The sequence below is a fragment of the Nerophis ophidion genome, linkage group LG14 (assembly GCF_033978795.1).
Source record: "Nerophis ophidion isolate RoL-2023_Sa linkage group LG14, RoL_Noph_v1.0, whole genome shotgun sequence".
Lineage (NCBI taxonomy): Eukaryota > Metazoa > Chordata > Actinopteri > Syngnathiformes > Syngnathidae > Nerophis > Nerophis ophidion.
Window position 1 is genome coordinate 38,284,919 of NC_084624.1, and position 22,475 is coordinate 38,307,393.

General features: G+C 40.0%; 1 protein-coding gene across 5 annotated transcripts; it reads left to right on the forward strand.

The window, feature by feature from the left end:
* Positions 1-5,415: 5,415 nt before the first annotated feature.
* tmem71 (transmembrane protein 71) lies at positions 5,416-21,375 on the forward strand. 5 transcript variants are annotated; one of them, XM_061920698.1, is made up of 12 exons: positions 5,416-5,605; positions 10,863-10,904; positions 12,070-12,164; positions 12,856-12,910; positions 12,972-13,017; positions 13,092-13,304; positions 18,782-19,056; positions 20,293-20,481; positions 20,575-20,623; positions 20,686-20,759; positions 20,840-20,889; positions 20,952-21,375. In XM_061920698.1, exons 4-12 carry the CDS (start codon positions 12,880-12,882, stop codon positions 20,973-20,975), a joined length of 951 nt encoding a protein of 316 aa, XP_061776682.1. In that variant the 5' UTR covers positions 5,416-5,605; positions 10,863-10,904; positions 12,070-12,164; positions 12,856-12,879; the 3' UTR covers positions 20,976-21,375. The 5 variants fall into 5 exon arrangements, with proteins under 5 accessions (XP_061776682.1, XP_061776681.1, XP_061776680.1 ...); XM_061920697.1 differs by lacking the exon at positions 10,863-10,904 and having other exon boundaries at positions 5,416-5,609; XM_061920696.1 differs by lacking the exon at positions 10,863-10,904.
* Positions 21,376-22,475: the final 1,100 nt, after the last annotated feature.

Here is a 22,475-nt window from a genome sequence, read left to right on the forward strand (position 1 = left end):
AATCTGAACCAGGTCCCGAAACCCTGGAGGGGGGTTTTCAATCGATGAAGGACACCCTTGGTGGCTTCCAGTTTAGATGTCAATTACAGCTCATCATGAGATGAGCTCCCGATGCCCAAAGACATTGGGAATCATAGAAGAATGAGGGGTTTGCATTTCGTGGTGGGAGTATAATCATGTTAGCAATGTCCAATACGAACCACCACCGATAAAAGGTCCAAGGCTAGCTCAACAAAGAGGAAATGTCTCAATGTAAAATGTATTCAAGGGAAAGTTGTGAGAGATTTTCAAGTGATTATTGTCCCCAGGTTTGCTGCAACAGCTGTTATTGTGAGGCTTTCTTGATCAAATGAAGCTTTTTGTTCAATGATTCCTCGCCGGCGTCCTCTTTGATTCATTCACAACACAAAGTCGTCTTCAAGCCCCTGCGGGGAAAACAAAACCAGCAATATTGAACACCAAAATAACTGATAAATATCAGCAGTAAGCCTATCAGTACCAGGTGGTTTATTCTATTGTTTTTTTTTAAGGTTTATCTAATTCCTCTCTAAGCTATGCTTCAAATAAGTCTCTGAAATAGTCATCTAGTAACTTGTGGTATATTTGTTTTTATCTGCTGAAAGAAGGTATTCATGTCGTCTAAAGAGTGACGTGTAGAGTATCACCTGGAATAGGAGAGCAACTTTTTTTTTGGATGCTTTTAGTGTCAAACTACCGCATACAGCAGGGTTTCCCAAACTTTTTGACTCAGGGGCCGCATTGGGTTAAAAAAAATGTGGCCGGGGGCCGGCTATAACTATATATATACAAACCCCGTTTCCATATGAGTTAGGAATTTGTGTTAAATGTAAATATAAATGGAATACAAGGATTTGCAAATCCTTTTCAACCCATATTCAGTTGAATATGCTACTAAGACAACATATTTGACATTCAAACTGATAAACATTTTTTTTCTTTTTGCAAATAATCATTAACTTTAGAATTTGATGCCAGCAACACGTGACAAAGAAGTTGGGAAAGGTAGCAATAAATACTGATAAAGTTAAGGAATGCTCATCAAACACTTATATGGAATATCCCACAGGTGTACAGGCTAATTGGGAACAGGTGGGTGCCATGATTGGGTATAAAAGCAGCTTCCATAAAATGCTAAATAATTTACAAACAAGGATGGGGTGAGGGTCACCACTTTGTAAGCAAATTGTCGAACAGTTTTAGAACAACATTTCTCAACGAGCTATTGCAAGGAATTTAGGGATTTTACCATCTACGGTCGGTAAAATCATCAAAAAGTTCAGAGAATCTGCACGTAAGCGGTGATATTACAGACTTTTGATCCCTCAGGTGGTACTGCATCCAAAAAATGATATCCGTGTATAAAGGATATCACCACGTTGGCTCAGGAACAGTTCATAAAACCACTGTCAGTAACTACAGTTAGTCGCTACATCTGTAAGTGCAAGTTAAAACTCTACTATGCAAAGCCAAACCCATTTATCAACAATATCCTGAAATGCCGCCGGCACCTAAGATGGACTGATGTAAAGTGGAAAGGTGTTTTGTGGTCTGACGAGTCCACATTTCAAATTTTATTTGGAAACAGAGGACGTGGTGTCCTCCAGAACAAAGAGGAAAATAAACTTTGGGATTGTTATACGGGCAAAGTTCAAAAGCCAGCATCTGTGATGGTATGGGGGTGTATTACTGCCCAAGGCATGGGTAACTTACACATCTGTGAAGGCACCATTAATGCTGAAAGGTCCATACAGGTTTTGGAGCAACATACAGTATGTTGTCATCCAAGGAACGTTATCATGGACGCCCCTACTTATTTCAGCAAGACAAGTGTTACAACAGCTTGGCTTCGTAAAAAAAGAGTGGGGGTACTTTCCTGGCCCGCCTGCAGTACAGACCTGTCTCCCATTGAAAATGTGTGGCGCATTATGAATCGCAAAATACGACAGTGGAGACCCTGGACTGTTGAACGACTGAAGCTTTACATAAAACAAGAATGGGAAAAAATTCTACTTTCAAAGCTTCAACAATTAGTTTCCTCAGTTCCCAAATGTTTATTGAGTGTTGATAAAAGAAAAGGTGATGTAACACAGTGGTGAACATGTCCTTTTTCCAACTACTTTGGCACGTGTTGCAGCCATGAAATTCAAAATTAATTATTTGCAAAAAAAAAAAAGTTTATGAGTTTGTACATCAAATATCTTGTCTTTGTAGTGCATTAAACTGAATATGGGTTGAAAAGGATTTGCAAATCATTGTATTCCGTTTATATTTACATCTAACACAATTTCCCAACTCATATGGAAACTGGGTTTGTATACATTCCGAGCGCGATGTCACGTTATCGATGGTAAAATGCATTTTTAAACATTATGATTTGTTGGAGACGCCGAGAGTAACAAGCAGTAGAATATGGATTAGAAAGGAAATATTTTTACTGTAACGTATTATTTTCGGGTCTCCCCATGTCTAGCATTAAAAGATTACAGTTGGTAAAAAATGCGGCTGCTAGACTTTTGACAAGAACAAGAAAGTTTGATCATATTACGCCTGTACTGGCTCACCTGCACTGGCTTCCTGTGCACTTAAGATGTGACTTTAAGGTTTTACTACTTATGTATAAAATACTACACGGTCTAGCTCCAGCCTATCTTGCCGATTGTATTGTAACATATGTCCCGGCAAGAAATCTGTGTTCAAAAGACTCCGGCTTATTAGTGATTCCTAGAGCCCAAAAAAAGTCTGCGGGCTATAGAGCGTTTTCCGTTCAGGCTCCAGTACTCTGGAATGCCCTCCCGGTAACAGTTCGAGATGCTACCTCAGTAGAAGCATTTAAGTCTCACCTTAAAACTCATCTGTATACTCTAGCCTTTGAATAGACCTCCTTTTCAGACCAGTTGATCTGCCGCTTCTTTTCTTTCTCCTATGTCCCCCCCTCCCTTGTGGAGGGGGTCCGGTCCGATGACCATGGATGAAGTACTGGCTGTCCAGAGTCGAGACCCAGGATGGACCGCTCGTCGGGACCCAGGATGGACCGCTCGCCCTAATCGGTTGGGGATATCTCTACGCTGCTGATCCGCCTCCGCTTGAGATGGTCTTCTGTGGACGGGACTCTCGCTGCTGTCTTGGATCCGCTTGAACTGAACTCTCGCGGCTGTGTTGGAGCCACTATGGATTGAACTTTCACAGTATCATGTTAGACCCGCTCGACATCCATTGCTTTCTGTCCCCTAGAGGGGGGGGGGGGGGGTTGCCCACATCTGAGGTCCTCTCCAAGGTTTCTCATAGTCAGCATTGTCACTGGCGTCCCACTGGATGTGAATTCTCCCTGCCCACTGGGTGTGAGTTTTCCTTGCCCTTTTGTGGGTTCTTCCGAGGATGTTGTAGTTGTAATGATTTGTGCAGTCCTTTGAGACATTTGTGATTTGGAGCTATATAAATAAACATTGATTGATTGATTGATAAAAACAATAATAGATGATGGGGATCAGAACCAGCTTTATTGTCATTACGCAGGGTAACGAGATTGAGGAATCCAGATGTTGTTGTAGTGCATTAATGTGCAGGCTGGAATAAACACGCTGAGAAATAGCTCTGTGCCTGCCTACTTAATGGGTTATAGATAAACCTATGGATAACAGAGACGTATATACTAGTCTCCTTCTTGTTTTGTGTGCAGTTATGCACTCTCCTAAAGCTGTAGATGTTTTAACGTGACCGGGCCAGCACACTGTTTATATGGAAGAAAAGTGAACGTGACGACAGGCTGTCCTCACTCAGGTCTGGCTGGAAACGGGAGAAATTTGGGAGAATGGTTGTCCCGGGAAATTTTCTTGAGAGGCACTGAAATTTGGGAGTCTACCAGACAATTCAGGAGGGTTGGCAAGTATGGGCCTGCGGGCTGTAGTTTGGGGACCCCTGGCATACAATGTCCCTACAAGAGACTTTTGAAATGTGAAATATGGACCCAATTAACTCTTTCAGGAATTTGAGCATTTACTTTACAGCACACACAAAAATCAGTTCTTGTGACAATAGTTAGAAGATTCCAAACGTATTTTATAAGTTCATGTTGTTGGACAACTGATGTTACACGACACATCAACAAGGGGCATTTAGCATTTATTAGTGTTTTGTGTTTTATTCCACGTAACTTCACGAACTGATTATTATTATTTATCATTATTATTAATTAACGTTTATTTTATATTGCTACAGCAGGGGTCACTAACACGTTGCCAGCGGGCACCAGGTAGCCCGTAAGGACCAGACGAGTCCCTCGCTGGCCTGTTCTGAAAATAGCTCAAATAGCAGCACTTACCAGTGAGCTGCCTCTATTTTTTTTTAATTGTATTTATTTACTAGCAAGCTGGTCTCGCTTTGCTTGACATTTTTAATACTAAGAGAGACAAAACTCAAATAGGATTTGAAAATCCAAGAAAATATTTTAAAGACTTGGTCTTCACTTGTTTGAATAAATTCTTTTTTTTTTTTTTTTACTTTGCTTCTTATAACTTTCAGAAAGACAACTACAGAGAAAAAATACAACCTTAAAAATGATTGTAGGATTTTTAGACACATATACCCTTTTTACCTTTTAGATTACTTCCTATTTTTTCCTGACAATTTAAATCAATGTTCAAGTACATTAATTTTTTTATTGTAAAGAATAATAAAAACAATTTAATTTAATTCTTCATTTTAGCTTCTGTTTTTTCGACGAATAATATTTGTGAAATATTTCTTCAAACTTGTTATGATAAAAATTCCCCAAAAATATTCTGGCAAATCTTTCTTTAAAATTTTTGTTCTTGTAAATCTAGAAGAAATAATGATTTGTCTTTGTTAGAAATATAGCGTGGTCCAATTTGTTATATATTCTAACAAAGTTCAGATTGGATTTTAACCTATTTAAAACATGTCATCAAAATTCTAAAATTAATCTTAATCAGGAAAAATTACTAATGATGTTCCATAAATTATTTTTTAAATTTTTTCAACAAAATTCGAATGAGCTAGTTTTTCTCTTCTTTTTTGGGGTTGAATTTTGAATTTTAAAGAGTCGGAATTGAAGATAAACTATGTTTCAAAATTTATTTATTTATTTTTTCCTTTTTTCTCCTCTTTTAACCCGTTCAAATAAGTGTTTTTTTTCTCATCATTTATTCTCTACAAAAAACCTTCCGTAAAAGGAAAAAAAATGTACAACGGAATGACAGACAGAAATACCCATATTTTTTAAATAAAGGTAAATTGAGCAAATTGACTATTTCTGGCAATTTATTTAAGTGTGTATCAAACTGGTAGCCCTTCACATTAATCAGTACCCAAGAAGTAGCTCTTGGCTTCAAAAAGGTTGGTGAACCCTGTGCCACCGGAACAACTTTTACTTTGAAAGGTAACTTTCCTTTTGCGTTCACGTAACTTAACTGATAAGTGTCGCGCTTCAGACTTTGTTTCTGCGGTTATCTTTTTTACAGCAGGAAATTGTTCAAAAAGAAAATATAGAACAAGACGAAGATCTGTTATTTTAGCTGTAAACGATATTTTGGACTTCCGACAGGATACGGCAGAGGAACGTCGAACAGTAGGTGGTTTTTTCTCTCCTTTTGTCCACTCACTTTTTGACCCCAAACGTATGAAAGAGATAAGGAGCAACATGTCGACTTTACGACACATCTTGAAAAAAATAGTTGTTTTTGTTTGAAGTAACGACAGTTAGCCCATTTTTATAACCTTATAGGATTACATTAATTTACTTCATTAACGTTTTACTCTCGAAGAGGATCCATAACGCCATCATTGAAATATGTCAGGAATGCAGCTAAAAACAACTGACTTTAACGTCTTATCTAAAAAATGTAGTCATATTTTGTTTGAAGTTACACATTTAAGTCAACTTTGGCCAAAGCGTTTTGACAGCAAGTTAGTAAAATGTATTTTATTTGGTTTGGTCCGTTGCTCCAAATCCGGTGACGCCTTTTCCTCCAGCATCATCTTCACACCGCAAAGCATTCTGGGAAAACTCCCGATGAGCAACACCATTGATTTAAACATAAACAAAAGCTATCAATGTGTGTTGTTTATCTATATATGTAATTAGAACAACAATTTAGTTTTATTCATATATTCCTGGGCGTGTTAATATTTTTCATGGTGTATGGCTTAACAATAAATATGAATATATTTCTGAGGGTATGAGTACTCCTGCTGGTTGCATTAGGTACTAACTGCATTTCAATAGGACATTTCAAACTGAATTTAAAAGTTTGTCGTGATACATTTTATTTAACATAATAGCTTTCCTTTAGCAGTTAATGGTAATTAACATTCATGTAAGTTAATATTTCTTAGGAAAATATGTGTACAATCTGTTGGTCAGTCTTTTGTTGATTATGTAGTCACTGATCTGTGGGTATTCCAAACTGGATGTTCAACAAACTTAAAGACCTACTGAAATTAGATTTTCTTATTCAAACGGGGATAGCAGGTCCATTCTATGTGTCATACTTGATCATTTCGCGATATTGCCATATTTTTGCTGAAAGGATTTAGTAGAGAAAATCGCAACTTTTCGTCGCTAATAAAAAAGCCTTGCCTGTACCGGAAGTAGCAGACGATGTGCGTGTGACTTCACGGGTTGTGGAGCTCCTCACATCTTCACATTGTTTACAATCATAGCCACCAGCAGCGAGAGCGATTCGGACCGAGAAAGCAACGATTTCCCCATTAATTTGAGCGAGGATGAAAGATTTGTGGATGAAGATAGTGAAAGTGAAGGACTACAATAAATAAAAGGCGAGGGCAGTGGGAGCGATACAGATGTTATTAGACACATTCACTAGGATAATTCTGGAAAATCCCTTATTTGCTTATTGTGTTACTAGTGTTTTAGTGAGATTATATGGTACCTGAAAGTCGGAGGGGTGTGGCCACGAGTGTGGTGACCGCCAGTGTCTCCGGTGGGAGAAGGTAAGAGAGTCCGCAGCTGCAGGAGGCAAGCTCCGCTCATGTCTACGGTAAGAGCCGACTTATTACCACAATTTTCTCACCGAAACCTGCCGGTTGACATGTGGTAGAGAACCATGTTCGCTTGACCGCTCTGTTCCATAGTAAAGCTTCACCTTCGGGAATGTAAACAAGGAAACACCGGCTGTGTTTGTGTTGCTAAAGGCAGCTACAATACACCGCTTCCCACCTACATCTTTCTTCTTTAAATTCACCATTATTAATTGAACAAATTGCAAAAGATTCAGCAACACAGATGTCCATAATACTGTGTAATTATGCGATCAAAGCAGACAACTTTTAGCCGTGATCGGTGCTGGAAGAACATGTCCGCTACAACCGGTGACGTCACAAGCACGCGTCATCATAAGCGTCATCATTCCACAACGTTTTCAACAGGATACTTTGCGGGAAATGTAAAATTGCAATTTAGTAAACTAAACCGGCCGTATTGACATGTGTTTTAATGTTGAGATTTCATCATTGATATATAAACTATCATACTGCGTAGTCGGTAGTAGTGGGTTTCAGTAGGCCTTTAAAGTTTGAACCTTAAGTCTGGGTTTATTTATCATCTGATGGGAAACTCCATAGCGTAAATAATATTGGACTGAAATGGCAGATAATTACTGCCAGAGTGAATGTGTACATTTTAATGCTGTAGTTTATGTTGTGTACTGGAGGAGGAGACGGCACAGACGGCATGGGGCGTAGTAATTACCTCTATGTTTATTTATATATACACACAATATATAAATAATAATTTATATAAAAAAAGGAAATGGAGTGTGAACTAATCCAAATATGTGTGGTGTGTGACTATGTGTGGAGATTAGCTTTTGAGTGTTACCGGAGTTTTGAGTGTGAGGGAAGTCCAAAAGGAGCAGGGCAGGCTCGTAGATCCGAGAGACATGCAGGAAGTCTGGCCGCTAGAGAGGCGTCGAAGGTCTGTGTCCAAGTGGGATGTCGAGATCCAAGAGGCAGCCAGGGAAGCAAAGGGATCGCGGGAAGACGAGACACACAGCTCGTAACGTGGAACGAAGTAAGGCTGCAAGGAGGACGACAAGGAAGGAAATGAGACGATAAACAAGAGAGAGAGAGAGTTTGCGTGGAGCTAGACTGGTTTGGCTTACTGTACAGGACAGGTTGCTATGTTCTGGCGTGGGATAGCAGGTTGCGCAGGCTTATGAAGGCGGGTCTGATGATCAGCATCAGGTGCGCTGATTGCTGGTGATTACTTGCAGCCTCAGCAGGAGTGGCGCCATCAGCGGAGCACACAGATGAGTGCGTATTGGCATGCGCCCGGGCCGTGACAGTTTATTGATTTAATGTTTACCCACATTTTCTTATTGGCACACAAGTAAAAAAAAAAAGGTGCAGGAATGATATGAACTAAAATCTAATTCTAATCAAAGTGCAATCTCACCGGTAAAAACACACATGCAAGCTGCTGAAAATAGTATATATTTTATTTTTTTGAATTATATTAGACATGTAAAGTCAATGCAAATGCAAGGTATACATATTTTGGTGGTTATTTGTACATATTAAGAATGTGCTGATCATGGTTTCATGCTGCCAATTCCGATACCGATTATCTATGGGTGGGATTGGCCAATACCGATACTGATACCGATCATATGAGTTACCTGAAAAAAAATATTTTCAAATGGTGGGTGCCTATATATGAAAACATGAACCATATATTCACCCAAGTTAAGACAAAAACATTTTACTCACATGTTCAAGAGACTAAATACAACACATTTGCAGGCACAATACAGGCAAGATCCTGTGTCTCTTGTGCAATTTCAGCAGAAAAACAACTTTGTGGAGTTGGAAATTTGAATCAATCCAGCCAGCGGTAAGACTCAACATTGACATGGGACTGATATTTGAGCTCCATATATCACTCTTGAAAATGACAGAGGATGAGATAGATACCTTCTTTAAGGAGACTTTCGATGGAGAGTACACTGCTTGGTGGAGCTGCGGCAGGGCTATACGTCTGTGAAATATTTCCGTCCTGGTAGCACATAGCAGGGTTTTTAATGAGAGAGCAGTCGGGAAAATCCTGTGTCTTCCACCACTGAGAAAGGCTGGTCACCAAAACCGAATAATTCAATAATTTTCTATGAAATTTGCTCAAGCTCGTACGGATGAGTGTTGCCCAGCGTTGACTGAGTTAGCTTCCTTTTAGCATCCCACCATCTTCTTTTCATTTTATGCTGTGAGCCTCGAGAATTCACCATGCACCGATCTTTACACCGACAAATGCTGGCTCTTCAAATGTTGTATCAAATTGGTTGCGTTACAATTTTTAACAAGCCCCCCTCCACAACATTTTTTCTCGTGGCATGTGTTGCAGGATGCAAACTTAACATTTCTCTCAGAGATAACTTCCGGACCACACACAAGTTTGTGTTGCGATCCGCTACTCGGATCACTACATATTCTTGTTTATTGTTTCTTTTCTGTATCAAATTTTGTAGTCTGACCTCTTTATTTCCTGTTTGGTTTGTCACCATGGTTGTTCATTGTTTTCACCTGCTACTCACGGTCCCGCACACCTGCTGTGGATAATCACCTTCCCTATATAAGCCTTCCTCTTTTGTTTGTTCAGCTGGTTTGATTGATTGATTGATTGATACTTTTATTAGTAGATTGCACAGTTCAGTACATATTCCGTACAATTGACCACTAAATGGTAACACCCGAATAAGTTTTTCAACTTGTTTAAGTCGAGGTCCACGTTAATCACTTCATGGTACAAATATATACTATCAACATAATACAGTCATCACACAAGTTAATCATCATAGTATGTACATTGAATTATTTACATTATTTACAATCCGGGGGGTGGGTGGGGAGCTTTGGTTGATATCAGTACTTCAGTCATCAACAATTGCATCAACAGAGAAATGTGGACATTGAAACAGTGTAGGTCTTACAGTAGGATCTGTACAGCCAGCAGAGAACATAGTGAGTTCAGATAGCATAAGAACAAGTATATACATTAGAAGTACATTTGAGTTGTTTATAATCCGGGGAGATGGGATGTGAATGGAGGAGGGTATTAGTAAAGTGTTGAAGTTGCCTGGAGGTGTTGTTTTAGAGCGGTATTGAAGGAATATAGAGATGCACTTACTTTTATACCTGTTGGGAGTGCATTCCACATTGATGTGGCATAGAAAGAGAATGAGTTAAGACCTTTGTTAGATCGAAATCTGGGTTTAACGTGGTTTGTGGAGCTCCCACTGGTGTTGTGGTTATGGCGGTCATTTACGTTAAGGAAGTAGTTTGACATGTACTTCGGGATCAAGGAGGTGTAGCGGATTTTATAGACTAGGCTCAGTGCAAGTTGTTTTACTCTGTCCTCCACCCTGAGCCAGCCCACTTTGGAGAAGTGGGTTGGATTGAGGTGTGATCTGGGGTGGAGGTCTAAAAGTAACCGGATTAGCTTATTCTGGGATGTTTGGAGTCTAGATTTGAGGGTTTTGGAGGTGCTGGGGTACCAGGAGGTGCAAGCGTAATCGAAGAAGGGTTGAATGAGAGTTCCCGCTAGAATCCTCAAGGTGTTTTTGTTGACCAGAGAGGAGATTCTGTAGAGGAACTCGTAATTTGCTCTCACGCAACGGTACGTCTGCTGTGCTCATTTGCTTACATGCAATTCTTTATGATTCTCGCGAGCTCTCGCGCTACGCCTTTTATTTCATTCTTAGCTCTCATGCTAAATGTTTTGTTTTTCTCTTTTGTGTGCCTATGTGCCAGTTTAGTTTTGTATTTTGTATATCCTAGCTTTCACGCTAGCGTCCTTTGTTTTCTTCTACTAGCTCCAGTATTTTTGTGGAGAGGGGGTCCAGACTGAGGCAAAGGTAAAAAAACAACAACTCATACCCATAGTACACATCTCTCTTACATGTGTGTAAGAGGGAAAAATCAAACATCAAAAAGCACAAAGGACATGAAATACATTAAAGCAGTGGAGCTGATACAACCAACCACTTCTACATACAGCTACGAATAAAAAGTAAAAGAAACATATACACTGTGGTGGCCTCTGCGGTGTTCCACGCCATCGTCTATATCAGGGGTGATAAAGGTACGGCCCGGGGGCTGTATCAGGCCCGCAGGATGAGTTTGCTAAGTATAAAAATGTACCTGAAATTTTTGAATGAAAGAAACAGCTGTTCTAAATGTGTCCACTAGATGTCGCAATAGCAATCATTTGTGTCTCTGTAGATGATGCTACATATGTACAAAATAAACCACATGATGTTAGTACATCAGTCGAGGAAAATGATCAAACTACATAAATAACATACTGTAATTGGATTTTGATTTACTTTTTTTTATCTTGATAGATTGAAAATTAACACCAATAAGTTGACTCACTAATGTCACTCACCCAACACACTGCCATTTTTATAACCGGACCCACACACTACCCACACGCTACTCTCATAACCAATGTGGTTGTGTCGTCCTTCTGTCTGGCTGTGGATTCTCTGCATGGAGTGAGAAGAGAAACTGTAATAGAATGATATATCAACTCAATAACAGAATCTTGTCTTTATTTTTGTTGGTTTTAACGCAGACTGTGCGGCAACATCCTGACATTTTTAATGTGTCGGTTTAATGAGTAGCTTCCCAAACTACTCTGTGGAGTGATCAATAGCTTATACACTATTGCAATCTGGTGTTTCAAATCTGCCACTACCTTCAAATGTACTTTAATTATTTTATTCCCATAGCCGTGCTCATATTACCTGGTTAGCAGACATCTTCTCCACTGATAAATAGCATCCTTGGAAGTTGGAAATGTATTGTATTTATTGACAAGCTTAAATAAGTCATAAAAAGTATAAATAACTAGCGCTATTGAGTCATATAGAAAACGTTTATCATGAGTTTTCGGCCATATTGCTCAGCTCTGTGTTTTATCACCTGTTAACAGATGCTACAAGTCTATTGCAGTTTCCTGTTCAGTAAAACAGGAAAGTATGTCACTTCCTGTTTGGCTTTTTCCTCTGCCGACAGTAACAGCATGTAAACACTTTCTGACTCATCACGTCAGAGCCGAAGGAATATCTTCTTATGGACTCCGACTGACCAGACTACTCGGACTACATCCTGTGAGAACACACACACACACACACACACACACACACACACACACACACACACACACACACACACACACACACACACACACTCTTGTATTTGTTACATTCTTGAGACCTCGGAAAAATGCTTACCTCTTTAGAACCACCCTTTCTAGATATATAAAGATTTTTATTTACAAAATTATTAATATATACATATTATGCAAATATAAAAATGGTAAACTTTTAGTTAATTTTTAAAATATCTATTTTTTTTTTTTGTAATTGGTTTTAAATCTTCATTAATTACTTCAAGTTATTACAGTATGTCTCTATGTACATATATATATATTTTTAAATTTTAATTTAATTTTGGGAAAGGGGGCGCATTTCAATTTCTTACACACACTTGTTATTTCATATGTTGACCAGAGGGGGAGCACTTTTAAAACAGACACACAGTCAATTTGAAAAATCCCTCATTTTGATAGATTTTACCACCACAGGTGCAATGGTTTTCCGTATTGGGACCATGATTTCGGTCATAACTTGTTCACTGGTCCTCATATGGAAGGTACTTTTCCTTGTTGATGTCTCAAGAAGGGTAGAAATACAAGAACACACACACACTTACACACATACGCACATACATGTAACCACATGCGCACACACGCACACATTAATGCGCTTTGTTAAAAGGGTTTAATGTCTTTACTTTTAGGACTTCCTGTTTGTGACAACCATCATGTCTCTCTTCTTTTCTGGAGCGGTCACTAGTACGTCATTTATATTATCATCCTGTTAACATCATTCCATGTTAACAAGTGTTCTCTCCAGGTTCACCAATAAAAAAGCGTCTGCGGTCTAGCGCCGCCTACCAAAGGTAAAACCGCCATGTTGTCCCCCCCCCGTGGAGCAGAAATTAAGCGATGCTATTAATGTCATCTCTCTCATCAGCTTGGACGTGTCCCTCCTGTCTCCCGACTCTTCTTACGTGTGCGATTTGACTGCGCAGGGCAGCAGCCATCGCTGTTGCTGCCGCCGCTCACCCCGCCTTCTCACCAACGGTTACTACGCCGTCACCCATGACAGCTTCCTCCGGGACGACCATGGCAATGTGTCTTTGATGCCATGCACCGCCAGCGTGTCCTATAAGGAGAACGTCCACAGGTGGAAGTCTTTGTCAAGAATTTTGTTAATGCATCAAACAGTTGCTTGAAGAAAGTCAGTAAGTTTACATGCACTAAATTAATCCGATTTCTCAAATAGTTCGGCTCAAAAGAAGCGTTATTAAACACATGGAAACACCTTAATCTGATTGTGTTTGGCTTTTGAAAAGTACATTTAACCCTTGCAATTGGAAAACAATTTTTTTTTCTGTGGCATTTAGGCGTGCGCCATTCTCGTTGGAGGACCAAAACTATTTTTCTACATTATTCACAAGCGGAAAAAAATAAGCCGCTGGGTGAGTTGGGAGTTGAGAGACTGTTTACACCAACAAGCATACAAAGTACAAATACGGAAGCTGAAATAACTCAATATTTTAAATACAAAAACCTACCCGTTTAATAAGTGTCAGGAGTTCTCAAAGAAGACATTCATTTTGTGACATGACACCAGCACATCCCAGCTGAAAGGAGAGACTTGTAGAGAAAAAACTCTAAACAGCGGTATTTTGACACTGGAAAAAAGGGACAAGCGGCAGAAAATTAATGGATGGATGGAAAAGAGTAAAAAAAATGTTTACTTTGTAATTAACAGTGGTAGATCACATGATTTTAAAACAGTACCGATCTGATTCATTCAGATCATCCACAATATCATCGTTGTTCATACTTTATTTTGTGATGTAAGAATTTAACGTCTAAATAAAAGAATAGAGACAACATAATTGACATAAAGATTATAGTGATGTGACAAGATGTGCGGAGGCTTCGAGGCTTGTGTCGCGTAATGGAGGGGGCATTTTTGCGAAGCGTGTATCGAGGCTTGCTTTTGTGAAATTTTCGTGGAAATGCGGAAATTCACGTTTTTAAAAATGTATTTCTGTGTCAAAATATTACTTACGCGTTTTTTAAATGAAATACCAATAAAAATATGTTTTAAACGGAATTTGTATAATGCTCTCCCCAGCTGCAGGTACTTGCTGTTCTTCTTAATGCTTCTTAATGTTTTTTGCATGTATGTTATAGAATTTTACATTACATTTTCAATGATAATAATGTTAGTAATTGATCTACTTATGTTACAAAAGATTATGTAGTACATTTCATGGGAGAGGGCAGCACAGTTGATCAGGGATTAGTGCCACTGTCTCACATTAAGAATGTCCTTATTAGACTTGCTACGGGCAGTTGGTCATGTTTGTGTTGTAATTCCTGTCTAGTGCCCTTATTTTTAGTTTCTACTCGTTAGTCAGCTTTCTGTGCACCTCCTGTTGCCAATAAATATACTTTTACCTACACACCGTCTGCAACGCTCACCAAACCAGTCCTGGGTTCGATCCCCAGGCCTGGGGTCTTTTTGTGTGGACTTTGTATGTTCTCCCCGAGACTGTGTGGGTTCCCTCTGGGTACTCCGGGTTCATCCCACTTCCAAAGACATGCACCTGGCGATAGTTTCATTGGCAACACTAAATTGTCCCTAGTGTGTGAATGTGAATGTTGTCTGTCTATCTGTGTTGGCCCTGTGATGAGGTGGAGACTTGTCCAGGGTGTACGCTGCCTTCCACCCGAATGCAACTGGAATGGGCTCTAGCACCCTCCGCGACCCAAGCGGTAGAAAATGTATAGATGGATTACATGGGACCTTTGTCTAAAAAATAACCAAAATAGATTGGTAGATGAGAATAAATCTGAAAATAAAATACAGTGTTGAAATGCCCCCAATTGCAGAAAATGTAGTCTTGATTTTTAATAATTGTACTTCAAGCTTCCTATTTTTTCTAAAAGTGCGCTCACATCCCTGCTTCATGTAGGGTAGGAGCAGAGAATGATGACAAGTGAAGCACTGCTGCCTAACTGTACCACTTGACCGCTCCGGAGGAGGCCCAGATTTAGCCAGTGATCCAACAACAGATAAACCTCCTTTGAAAATGTGGCATTTTGAGAGGTGTAGTCAGATCGTAATCTAGATAGAGAATGCAAATAATTTTTAGAATGCCAGTACAATCAAGGTATAACGGTGCATGTTATTAAATTTGACAAACAATACAAGCCGTTTACCATTTTGTCAGCAATATGATATATCCATCCATCCATTTTCTACCACTTTTCCCTTTCGGGGTCGTGGGTGTGCTGGAGCCTATCCCAGCTGCATTCAGGCAGAAGGCGGGTTACACCCTGGACAAGTCGCCCCCTCATCGTAGGGCCAACACATATAGAAAGACAACATTCACACTCACATTTACACACAATTTTTAGTCTTGCCAATCAACCTATCCCCAGGTGCATGTCTTTGGAGGTGGGAGGAAGCCAGAGTACCCGGAGGGAACACACAAAGTCACAGGGAGAACATGCAAACTCCACACGGACAGACCTCGAGCCCTTGGATCGAACCCAGTACGGACTTACTGTGAGGCACCAGCATTAACCCCTTTTATCACCACGTGACCCTAACATGATATAGTTTGCTTCAATTCAGTCCCTTAAGATTTTCTGGCGGCATAATGGAGTAAGCATCTACCTTTTTATGCCACATGACGTGGGATTCTCAGCAACGCCAGTTCCAGAATGTGCTTTTTACTGCAAGCATTCTGTTTAAAAAGATAACACATGCTCTATTTTATCTCTTTTAAAACGGCCACCGATAATTTGTAGCTGGATGATAGAGGGGTTGTGTCAAGAAAAAAAATAAAAATGAACAAAATCTCCCCTGTTCGGTACATCATTGTCCAAGTTACATTAGTGTCATTTTCCTCATAAAGCCCATATGCTATTTTCCAACAATGACAGAAAAACATTACACAACCTACCATATCTTATAATATCATATAATACTACCCATCCATCCATTTCTACCGCTTGTCCCTTTCTGGGTCACGGGGGGTGTTGGAGATGATCTCAGCTCCATTCGGGTGGAAGGCAGTGTACACCCTGGAGAAGTCGCCACCTCATCACAGGGCCAACACAGATAGACAGACAACATTCACACTCACATTCACACACTTGGGCCAATTTAGTGTTGCCAATCAACCTATCCCCAGGTGCATGTCTTTGGAGGTGGGAGGAAGCTGGAGTACTCGGAGGGAGCCCATGCAGACACGGGGAGAACATGCACACTCCACACAGAAAGATCCCGAGCTCAGGATCCAACTTAGGGTCTTCGTATTGTGAGGCACGCGCACTAACCCCTGTTACACCACGCTGCAACCATATAATACTACCATGTAGCCAAAATGCAAACACAGACTACGTTAAAACACTTTAATGTACCGTATTTTCCCCACTATAAGGCGCACCGGATTATAAGGCGCACCTTCAATGAACGGCCTATTTTAATATTTTGTTCGTATATAAGGCGCACCGCATTATAAGCCGCATAGAATAGATGCTACAGTAGAGGCTGGGGTTACGGTATGCAACCATTAAATGGAGCTGCGCTAAAGGGAATGTCAACAAAACAGTCAAATAGGTCAGTCAAACTTTATTAATAGATTACAAACCAGCGTTCTGACAACTCTGTTCACTCCCAAAATAAATAAACAGCTGTTTTATTATTTTCCCCGATTCAATAAACACGTAAAAAACTGTCTGATACTGTTACGGTAAATCAAACGTTAGTGCAATAACAATATACTAACACTCGAAATAGTGCAAAGCAATAATATATCAGTAACTCTACGTTGCTCAAACGATAATGTCACACAACACAACACACAAAATAAACATGTAAAGCTCACTTTATTAAGTTAGTCCTCATCCACGAATCCCTCAAATTCTCCTTCTTCAGGGTCCGAATCAAACAGTTGGGCGAATACGGCATCCAAAATGCCCGGCTCCGTCTCGTCGAAGTCGTCATTAAACGAGTCAGTGTCGCTGCTGTTAATGTTAAATTCTTTCGCTGCTGCTCTATTCCCGTGTTCTACTGTGTGACTGATCACCTTGAGTTTAAACTCTGCACGCCTCCCGCAGTCATACGTATATCCCAGCATGCACCGCGGACTTCTTCTTCTACGAGGGAAAATAAGGTAGGCGGTTGCTTACCGTAGAACTTCTTCTTCTAATTGGTAAAATAAGGTAGACGGCTGATTACCGTAGTTGCGAGACCTCTTGTGGCATGTTTAATTCGGACACTGAAGAAGAAGAATTCAAGGGATTCGTGGGTGAGGAATAACTTAATAAAGTGATCTTTACATGTTTATTTTGTGTGTTGTGTTGTGTGACATTAACGTTTGAGCAACGTTGAGTTATTGATGTATTTGCACTATTTTGAGACGTCGTTAATGGAGTCAGTGTCGCTGCTGTTGTCTAGCAGTTCAGTGACAACTCCTGCTTTCCTGAAATCATGTCTCTCAATAGGAGCCATTTTGGGGTCTTTACATTTAAACACACAAATGGAAATGAAACGGCACGGCCTGGCGCAGTCATATATCCCAGCATGCACCGCGCACTTCTTTTCCTACGGGGGAAAATGAAATCGGCGGCTGCTTACCGTAGTTGTGAGACCTGTCGTGGCTCAATATTGGTCCATATATAAGGCGCACCGGATTATAAGGCGCACTGTCAGCTTTTGAGAAAATGTTAGGTTTTTAGGTGCGCCTTATAGTGCGGAAAATACGGTACTTGTGTTAATTTACCTAACAAAACCATTTGGTCAAACATTTATTGTAATAAATTGTCATTTCCAAGAGACATAAAAGATGCACACATTAAATGCGTCACACGTTATGCAGTTCAGATACTGCTGTTTTGTAATTTTTTTGGGCTACGTTTACAAGCACGGTCGGATGTCAAATTCTGATTTTTTTTTTTTGTCAAATCCGATCTTTTTATGGTCGGATATAAAAAATTTGGAATTTCAATGTTTACACTCAAGTAAAACAAAATCGAACCAGGTCACATATGGGCAAAAAAGTCTAAATTGAACTGCAGTGTGAACAAGGCCTTTTGCAGAGGCACGCATTAAGCTTTGAGAGATTCTCAAACCAATTGGCTAAAGAGGTTCAACGCCTCATGATGCTTCATCTGACCATTACTAGTAAATCAGCAATTTATATAATTCACTGAATAGCTTGTATTAACTGGAAAGAGTCAAAGCAGTTCACCAAAATAGCCATCTTTTGTATCAGATGATCTTAATAACCATAGATGTCATTTCAACACATTAAACTATTACCAACAACACATAATAGCAGTGGAAAGTTCGATCTGGAGGTTGAAAGCTAGGAGCTCTTCCATGTACCATTCTCTTCTTCTAATTACCTCCCCACATAGCTAAACAAGCTGAAATGATCACATTCGCCCCCTCGTGTATGCGAGGCACACAGCGTATGGCCAACAGTCGCATTAGAAATAGAGCGTGGAAACTGGGTGTGTAAATAGAAGAAACAAAATTATTTGAGGAATCAGACTAATTTAGTTCATGGAGACCTACTGAATGTAATCTTTCAACAAGTAAAGATAACTTCCTGCTGTCTGTCGTTATAGAGTGTTCCGGCGCAGACGTAGACCCCGCAGTTCGCTGGTTCGCCTGCTGAGCGGCGTCTCTGAAACCTGCCAGTCTTGGCTGGACCACAAAGTCTTCAGGGGCATGTTTGGGACAAGCCAGGAACTAGATCAGGACCAAGATCAAGACCGAGATCAAGACCGAGAGCCTTTAGAAGACTGGGCCAGGACAGAAGGTTTTACCACATTGGAGGAGCCGAGCTTGTCAGGTCTGGTCAGTCCACAACCAGACGACAGCTGCAACTTCTTCACATACGGTAAATATCTCTCACTTCCTGTCTCTGATGTATGGCCAAAGTTAAAGGCCTACTGAAACCCACTACTACCGACCACGCAGTCCGATAATTTATACATCAATGATGAAATATTAACATTGCAACACATGCCAATACAGCCTTTTTAGTTTACTAAATTGCAATTTTAAATTTCCCGCGGAGTTTCTTGTTGAAAACGTCACGGAATGATGACGCGTGCGCGTGACGTCTCGGGTTAGAGGGGACATATTAGCCCAGCACCACACACGGCTAAAAGTCGTCTCTTTTCAACGCATAATTACACAGTTATTTGGACATCTGTGTTGCTGAATCTTTTGCAATTTGTTCAATTAATAATGGACACTATAAAGAACAATGCTGTTGGTGGAAAGCGGTGGATTGCAGCTGCCTTTAGCAACCGAGACTCAGCCTGTGTTTGTTTGTTGTGAAGCTTTAACAGAGCGGTCAAGCAAACATGTTTTCTACGTCAACCAGCATGTTTTTGGATGGGAAAATTGTGATATTAAGTCGGCTCTTACCGGATACTTCAGTGGATTATGGGACTTCCGCCTGCAGCTCAAAAAAGCAGCTGTGATCTTGGCTTCTCCATCGGCTTCTCTGAGGGACACTGGCGTTCACCGCAGCCATCCGACGTTCAGGTATGTCTTTACAATCTCACTAAAACACTATTAAAACAATAAGCAGATAAGGGATCTTCCAGACATATCTTAGTAAATGTGTCTAATTACATCTGAAACGGTCCCACTGCCGCCGCTGCTTTTTCTTTATTTTTTATTTTTTTTTTGTGCTTCACTCTAAATTTCCTTATCCACAAATCTTTCATCCTCGCTCAAATTAATGGGAAAATTGTCGCTTTCTCGGTCCGAATAGCTCTTGCTGCTGGAGGCTCACATTATGAATAATGTGAGGATGTGAGGAGCCCTACAACTCGTGATGTCACGCGCACATCGTCTGCTACTTCCCGTAAAGGCAAGGCTTTTTTATTAGTGACCAAAAGTTGCGAACTTTATCTTCGATGTTCTCTACTAAATCCTTTCACAAAAAAATATGGCAATATCGCGAAATGATCAAGTATGACACATAGAATGGACCTGCTATCCCCGTTTAAATAAGAAAATCTAATTTCAGTAGGCCTTTAAGCCTTTGCTGTGTACGTACATAAAGACATTTTATGTGGAAGGATCTTAAGAATTAAAAAAAACACTGTTTTCCTCCCAGACCCAACTGAAGCAGCGCCCCCCACAGACAAAATGGCACAGCCCTCCAAAAAGATCCTCCTGGAGATTTGCTCAGAAGTCTGTCAATCAAAGGAGCACTTTACCCAGTCAATAGGCGGACTTTCTGAAGTCCCACCTCCTTCTGCCTTCTACACCAATGACTGCCTTCAGGTTGCACCTGAACGCACAGGTGCTATTTCCTTTGTGCCATGATTATAAATAGAATTATTACAAATAATTGTTCCAGACATGTTTTTTCATTGTTAATTGTTTTGTCTTTTAGCGATAAAGACTCTTGCGGTCTTCATGTTGGCCGTGTTCGTGTTGTGGAGGTAACAAGTGTCCTTCTCAAATGACAGAAAGAGAAAGTATTGACGTCTTTGTCCTCCTGCAGCTGCTTTCCGTGGAGCGTGGGCGTGATGGCTTTTTCGGTGCTGGTAGCGTGCACAACGCTGGCTGTGTGTGCATGTGAGTGTTTCATAAATAATATACGGGCGTCGGCGTTTCGGAATGCAAACATTTTCAACGGCTGTTGTTTTCTGCTTCAGTGGTCAGCAGGTCAGGTCAGATGGGGCGGTGGAGGCAGGCCAAGACAGAGGTGAGTCGCTTATCCCAAACTTTGTTTTATTCACTCTAACGTGAAACGATTCCACTTTCCAGGATATCACGTCACGAAACGAGTGACCCAGCGCCGCCTGTTTTCCACCAGAACAGCAACACACACACTTACACTTAGCACTATTGAGTATTACTCTCACTTATTTAAGTTACATTTAACTCTTTTGAAACATGTTAGTGTTTTTAGTCACATGTGTACTTTATAGTGTTATGAAGTTTAATATATAGAAATCAATTATGTGATGTTTTGAATGTAATCATGTTACTTTTATACTTTTATAAGCACCCGTTAAAACCACAATTATATATTCAGAATGATTTTCTTTTACCCTTACTAATCATGCACCACGTTCCTGGAGAGATACAAATTCATGTTTTTCATTGCATCTAGAGTGTTGTGTTACTGTACTTATTGTACAAAACAACGCTCATCTGTTATTTCTTGAAATAAAAACAGAAACAAAAACTCATTGTAAAGAAATAATTCCCTTCATTACAATTGCATGATCATTTTAAAGCACCTTCTTTGTGATTATAATAAAGATCTTACATGCAATTTAATTTATAAATATTATTGACGCTCTATATCTCTTTGTTGAAATTAATCCTACTGTAAAAATTATGCTTTGCATGTATCATCATCAGAATAATATTTCTAGTACGCCACTGGAAAAATGTTCAAGGTTGTTTTGAAGTACGTTGTTCTTCACACTTGGTGAGCAAAAACATGGATTTAATTTTCATCAAATGAAAAAAATTTAAATTTAGCCTAATTAATATGCAGTCTGTGTAAAAAGTGATGATTAATGATAATATGTGCAAAACCTGTTAAGTAGAGACATATGATATTGGCTAATTGCTACATATTTTGGTATCGTTCATATCGGTATCAGAAATTAAGTCCTGGACAATATCGGTATATCAGATATCGGTAAGAAAGCCAATACCAAAAACCTCTACAGTTAATAAAACTGAGCAACATTCTAAAACTTTATTAACAGGCCACTCCCATTTTCACACTGATTGTATAGACGTCAAAAACATGCTTAACATATGTGGGCATGTGTGACGCACGGTTCAGCTTCTGCACCAGGAGATGAGGTGTACAGTTTATAATCTCTAAAGGATTCAGTGGTTCTAAAAGACGGTCCAAAAGGATCCAGAGACCCAAATAACTTGCGACTCTGAGAGGGTCGATCAAGTCTGGCAAGACTTGATAATGAATGTCCAAAGACTGGACAGCAGAACTCCACACTGAAGTGTCCCTCTAAAGATCCTGAAGGACTTTAAAGGCTTCTAATCAAGACCTTGGCAGAGGTCTAAGACTTTACAGCTGTTCCTGAAGTCTGCTGCACAAGAACTAACAAATGTCCTAGCTGTCCATTTTCAACTGAAGGAGACAAAAGTCAACTCCAAAGTCTCTGACGTCCACTAAAAAGACTAAATAGTTCAAAGTATTTTAATGGAGCCTGTTGACATTCGGGGTCTTGGTGCAGGAAGAACATGCGTTTCTGCGGTTCAGTCCAGGTCTGTGAGCGGGTGTGTTGCTGGACAGAAAAGGCTGAG